Source organism: Palaemon carinicauda, chromosome 1 (assembly GCF_036898095.1).
Source record: "Palaemon carinicauda isolate YSFRI2023 chromosome 1, ASM3689809v2, whole genome shotgun sequence".
NCBI classification, from domain to species: Eukaryota; Metazoa; Arthropoda; class Malacostraca; order Decapoda; family Palaemonidae; genus Palaemon; species Palaemon carinicauda.
Genome location: NC_090725.1, coordinates 255,885,100 through 255,891,992, shown reverse-complemented (window position 1 = coordinate 255,891,992; position 6,893 = coordinate 255,885,100). Strand labels below are relative to the sequence as shown.

Here is a 6,893-nt window from a genome sequence, read left to right as displayed (position 1 = left end):
GACCTCTAATATGAGATTCAGCAACCAAATGTCTACATTCAAGAGTTGGAGTTGATGCAAAATGAGTAGCTCATCTGCATAAGCAATGAGCTTGTTTTTTAGCCCAAGCCACATATCATGCGTATATAGTATGAAAAGTAATGGGACGGGAGCTCTAAAGCTGATGAGCACTTAATATTATATTTCTATACACACTAGGGTGGCCAGCAACAACTCCTCTTTGCAATCTACTACTTAATAATTCAATAATGATGTTAAGAAAAGACCCACCTACTCCTATCCGCTAAGTTTGAAAACAAGGGCCTCATGATTAACACGATCAAAGGCAGTGCAAAGAGCAAGGCTAATCATACAAACTTCCTGACCAAAATTAAGGGATTTCTGTACAACATTGAAAATTGTAAGAGGGACAGACCATGTTTCAAGGCCATATTGGAAATTGGGGGAACACATGATCATCATCACACCTATATAAACGTTTTGACAAAGAACAGTCAAAAACTTTAGATGACGTGCGAGTTATGAAAATTGAGCAGTAATTACCAGGGCTAGAGCTACAGCAAATACATTTACCAAATAAAGTAACATTATAAATTCTCAAACAAGTGCTAAAAAAAACTCTTCTTGCTAACTTTTGAAAAATAACAGACAACTTGGGAGCTAACAAATCAGATGTGTTAATAAAAAAAGGGAAAAATATACACTCCTCCATAAGCTTCAAGGTCTGATAATAGTGTTTTAATTTTAAGGGACCAAAAACCTAAACTAGTTAGTTCACCTTTAAGAAAAATAAAAGGATAAGGAAGATTTAGTTTTTCATTACTCTGCTTTCTGTCACAGACATTAGCCAAAATGGTTCCCTTTTCCTTTTGAACAGTGAGTGTCAGAGCCATCTGGTTTAAATAAATTAAGAAGTATTAAGTACACAACAAAGACTGCCGATTTAAAGATAGCCCACCATTTATGAGCCTGGGTTGTACCAGAAAGGATTTTTTAAGGTCAAATTATATTCCTTTTCAGTTGAAGAATAAATTCTCTGAGTAACAGCTCTTAGACGAAGATAGTTATTCCATGTTAAATTTGATCTGTTACCTTTCCAAAAACTATATTCTTCCTGGCTTTCTACATAACGTGTCTACAGTCATCATTGAACCAGTGTATGTCCACTCAATATTTTAACACATACTGACCATATTCTCATTCAAGAGAACAACAGGCTCAGCCACTTAACACAATTATGATCAATTCCAATTCAAAAGACCTCCTAAAATGCCATTCGAGTCGGCTTGAATTTTATATATATCTTCAAAGAGTACGACATATCAGAGAGAAGCTGCTTATGCTTGATTACTAATGATCAAAAGTCAAAACTGAAGGACCAAAGACCAACCTTGCTTGTTATAGAAACAAGGGAGTCGGTCAATACAAAGTCCAAGCAATTACTAGATTTGTAAGTTGCCACATTCATGATTTGGTCACGGCCTGTTTAAGAAGCAAAGTCCAAAGCTCTTAAACCATGGCTATCTGTTCATACGACAGAATTTAACCACTCTCTTTGGTAAGCAATGAAATCACCAACAAACACAAAAGAAACCTTTCTATCATCTTATATCTTAGACATAGAGGTGAGAGTATGATAAAAGATAGAATCATTCAGGTTTGGATTCCAATACATGATAAACAAATGTTGTTATGCCTGCTACAAACTTTTATAACCTGAATCCCATGACATCTACATTCATAACAAGACTTGTGAGAAGCAGGGTACTCAGTCCTCATAAAACGCCATACCCGTTGCCCAAGGTATGGCATCACTTTTCAAAAGTTTTGGTTTCTTAAAACCTGAAATAAACCGCTCAGATGAATGATGCATTAAAGAATCAAAGGTTTCAGAGCATAGTGGAATATTATACCGTCTGGAGGCAACCGTGAGGTCTCTAATATTGCCGTGCAGTCCACGAGTAAGGCAATATATTTAATTAGACGACTCTGACAAAGTCTAAGATGCACTGGCACTGGATTTTGTTAAATATCTCCAGTCAAAATTTAAAAAAAAAAAAAAAAAAAAAAAAAAAAAAAAAAAAGTCTCATCATACTTAAAAACAAACTCATTAATGGAGATAACAAAACCAATATGTGCATTATTATGCAGAGAAAATAAAAATAAAATGCAACTCGAAGACTAAAGACAAAATGTCGGATAAAATTAGTCAAAAAGGCAGAGCTGACATTTCATGCAAGGTTTAGTACCTTCGTGAATAGATACTTCAACTAAAGGAAGGGCAGTAACTAAGATTTTGAAAATGAATACTATAATCGAAGATAAAAAAAAAGTGATAGGAAATAGGAAATCTCTTGGTAAACCACCAGGCATCCATGGCCCTTTTCTTAAGCCTGCCCTTCAGACCGTTTAAAACAACCAAGAAGAGAAAACACAGAATACTGTGCCAGAGTGTACCCTCAAGGAAGAAAACTCTAACCCAAGATTGTGGAAGACAACGGTACAGAAGCTATGGCACTACCAAAGACTAGCCAGTATTGATTTGATTTTGTTTTGTCCTAGAAGAGCTGCTTACCACATCTATAGTTTCTTTTACATTAGTTAACTACTTGAGTTAAAAATATTTTTTCGGTTTGCTTAGTGTTGTCAGGTGTATGAAGAAAAAGAAGAATATGTCATGAGTAGGCCAGATTATTCGGTGTATGTGTAATCAAAAGAAAAATGAGCCGTAACTTGAGAAGGATCTGATGTACTACCTGGCCACTCCAAGTGAAAAATCAATCATTATCGAAGATCAATTCCCTCTTGCTATTAAAAACTACTTGTGTAGTTTTGTTCAACGGTATTTTTTTTTTTACATGCAAATTAGATTGTAGTATAAGCAGCCCATTATCCCAATCTCCATGTGAAGTCCTAACAGACTGAAATGCTAACAACTATCAAACTTATGAACATGATTTGATAGTGCTACGTTGGAGACATGTTCACGTTTCAGGATGATAGTCGGGGATATCTTAATGTTTTCCTCAATAATATAAATTATCTAGTCCTTAGAATAGAATTCAAAACCAAAAGTAAAAAAAAAAAAAAAATGTGATTTTTTTTTTTTTTTGAGGCATTGATTATATGGAAATCGTCATGGTACAATTTTACTATGTATAGAAGACCTAAGTTCATTTCCTCAATTACCATGGTAATCCAGTAAATATTCAAGTTGCTTATATTCCTTTCCGAAAGGATTGAGTATCTGTTCCAAGCCTACTTAACCCAACTGTTCTTTTAAGTTCGACACTCATTTGTATATCCAACACCACCTTCCTTAACTTTTCTTCTACTACTGTACTGTATATATCAGCTTATTTGAGAAGCTCTGGATTTGGAACCTGTCTACCTCTCAAGTAAGGTATTGTAAACTTCCTTTTCCAATATGACTATGTACCTTAAATAAAGAATTTGAAGTTATCCCTAAGCTACTCTACCTAGCGTACGATATCGAAAAATCCATCAAATCAATATAAAACTACAGGATGTAGAAAGTGTTAAAATGTATCTTAAAATATCAAAGCATATACAGGTTATATATATATATATATATATATATATATATATATATATATATATATATATATATATATATATATCACAACAAAACATGTCAAATCCGGAGATTACCAAGTACCATGTAGAGATTGCGACACATTGACAATTCTCTGACTCAGATATCATCAGAGCGCTAAAGATTTGGCATTTACAGCTTTGAGAACTCGGGGGATTTTCGTTTATCCTTGAGACTAGTAATCGTATAAACTGGAGCGAGTCATCGCTGCTTTTTAAAAATGCCTCTCTGTAAAGGAGAAATACTTTGGATCTGCCATTATAATCCAAACAAATAATATGTATCTATCTGATCCATACTGGAAAGCAGACATAGTGGATAGCACCCTGATCATCATAAGGATAATACAACAAGAATGCGACCGGAAGAAATTCATTCTGGATAATCTTTACCAAAACCAACCACACCATTTTCAGATCAACGTAAAATTTACTTTTCCAAACATACAGTATATATACTACCTCTGTGAGCTTCGTCTCATATCTTCCACCGAGAGAAGAACCATAGTGTATTGGTCAAATTATAGGAATTTGATTGATATCCTTTGTTTCTATTATGGGCTTTGTTATAAAAACCATTAAAGTGAATGATTACAATTCAAAGAAATAAACCTACACACCAAAACACACACATACATATATATACTGTATACATATATAAATTTATATATATATATATATATATATATATATATATATATATATATATATATATATATATATATCTGGGTACAATCACCAAAGACGTAATGTTGATAGCTCTAAATGACTTCCGATATTCTAGATTTTCTCAAACCGATACACCTTAACACGAATGAAGGATATGTAAAGAAAATATCCCTCTAGGGGAGTTTCTAAGTCAAACAAAGCAGAACGTGTAAGACTATTGTAAATTCATACAAACAAGAAGGGTGACCCTTTGTTAAAAAGCGAGTTTTTCTACCTCTACAAGTTGTGGGTTCAAATCCCACTAATGAGAGAAGAGCTTCTTCATTTATTTTCCCTTCAGATGATTAATTTCATTGGTGAACACATCCAAAAATGTGAAGAAATATACAAATTATAAAAAGTTCTTATGGCTATTACAAAGTATTATTCATCATGAACATTTTTGTTTTAAATTCAGTCTTTATTTAGGGGTTATTCCCCCAAGGGTTATGCCTGAAACGAATCCTCTCCCTCAAGGTCTAAACATTCTTTGGATCTTATACTACCCTGTCCTCTGTTTCGAGCGCCTTTTTGTATGAATTCCATAAACTTTTAAAATTATATTTTTCATCTTCCTACAAATTATCACCCTGTTTATATCTACTAATTTTCAGATTAATTGTTCTAACCATTAAAAATTTTCCCCTCAAACATATTCTCCAGTCGGTGAAGACATTAAACACGAATTTCAACTTCTTACTACCGAATACCTGCAATAATATTAGTAATCTGTAGGGCAAAACACTTTCATATTTCCATCATGTTTTCATCACTGCCATGTCTCCCCTACATAAATCTCTACACTGCGGATGCAATTCTAACAATCTCTGCACTTCCTCCAAGCTGTTGCTACGCCATTTCTTTCAGCGTGTCCTCCAAGTTAATAAAATTTTCTTGTGACTCTATTACAATCAATACATCATATTGAATTCGCCTATACACCTTTACTCGGGAATCCCTACGGTTATCTTTCGATTCGTTTCAATGCTCTCCTCTACTCTCCACTCCTGTTTCTATCTTGATTACGTTTCTGAGAATTCTCCAAAGCTCTCTGCATTTATTTGTTGCTTATTTTCTTAACTGTCAATCTCTCTCTCTCTCTCTCTCTTCCTCTCTCTCATATATATATATATATATATATATATATCTCATATATATATATATATATATATATATATATATATATATATATATGTACAATATATATATACATACATATATATATATATATACATACACACACACACACATATATATATATATATATATATATGCCTAGACAGTATATATATATATATATATATATATATATATATATATATACATATATATATATATATATATATATATATATATATATATATATAATTTATATATAATGTCACAGTTAAGAAAATTAACGACATATAAGTAGAGAAATGGAGATGTGGGAACTACCATGTGTAGACGACTTAGCATCGATAGGTAGAATCAGAAGAAATTTACAAGAATGTAATTACAGCAGTAGGCAGAACAGATATATAGTAAGAAAACAACAGAATAAAGAAACCTATGATTTAGATTTAATGAAACTTACCCAACAAATGCTCAATCATGACCACTCACCTGTAATACCTGAAGCCTCCATCGCGGGTCTGATAGGCCAAGAGGGTTTGGTACAGCAATGCCATCTTGCGGAAAATATCGCGGTCGCTCAAGGGCGGCTGCTGGGCTGTTTCTTTCCAGTGCTTCATCTGAAGCACCGTCATGAGGAAGCTGAAGACGACTGGTTCACAGCCGACCTAAAGAAATATAAGATTAGGGTTAGATATTTGTATTTGTGAAACAGCATTGAAATAACAGAAAATATTTAGAAATTTACAACCAGTGCATTGTTAATAAAAAAGAACTATCAAGTCTGAATGAAAGTTTTTAATAATTGACTCAAAAACAGCTTGATACATACCATGAGATCAAGTCTATCAGAAACTGAATTATGATATGAAATCATTTATGATTAATGAGATCATTAATCAATCATGGGTAGCTCAGATTAAATAAATGTAAATGTGTTCGAGTTAAAATGAATGAATGTATAATACATACTGCACAGAAGCTGAATGATCTCTAGCGAGATTTAAAGCAGTAATATGGATTCATAAATCTATTATATGAATAGTGATGCAAAGCAAGGAAGTTCATATTACATATTACACACTAAACTAATATCATACGGTCAGAAATTTTTCACAATTTTTTTTTTCAAACTTGTTATTGAAACAGAGTATGAGTGAATAAACCAGTACATGACGTGTATAGAATGAGTATGAATGACACGGACAATAAATTACAAAAACTCACACCAATTCAATAAATTATTAAAAATGATGACATTAATGAAAATAAAGATACAAAATTATATTATGATCAAATAAGTCAACAAAATGCTATGATTGAATAAAGACAATTTAAATCAGTCTAAGTAATAATACACTTGTGGTCGGCGAAATTATTTCATATGGTAATAACAAACGAGGGATATGAATGAAAAAAAAAAAAAAAAAAACAATCAAGGCAGTTATCTCCTGAA

At 32.7% G+C, this 6,893-nt stretch overlaps 1 protein-coding gene across 4 annotated transcripts in view; it reads right to left on the bottom strand.

Annotated features, from left to right (window-relative positions):
* LOC137655277 (CD109 antigen-like) overlaps positions 1 to 6,893 on the bottom strand; it is a 1,052,697-nt gene that overhangs the window by 68,795 nt on the left and 977,009 nt on the right. For all 4 annotated transcript variants that reach the window (XM_068389166.1, XM_068389176.1, XM_068389172.1 and 1 more), the window contains one exon: positions 5,930 to 6,105. In XM_068389166.1, coding sequence (XP_068245267.1) covers positions 5,930 to 6,105 — 176 coding nt within the window. The remainder of the gene's footprint in view (positions 1 to 5,929; positions 6,106 to 6,893) is intronic.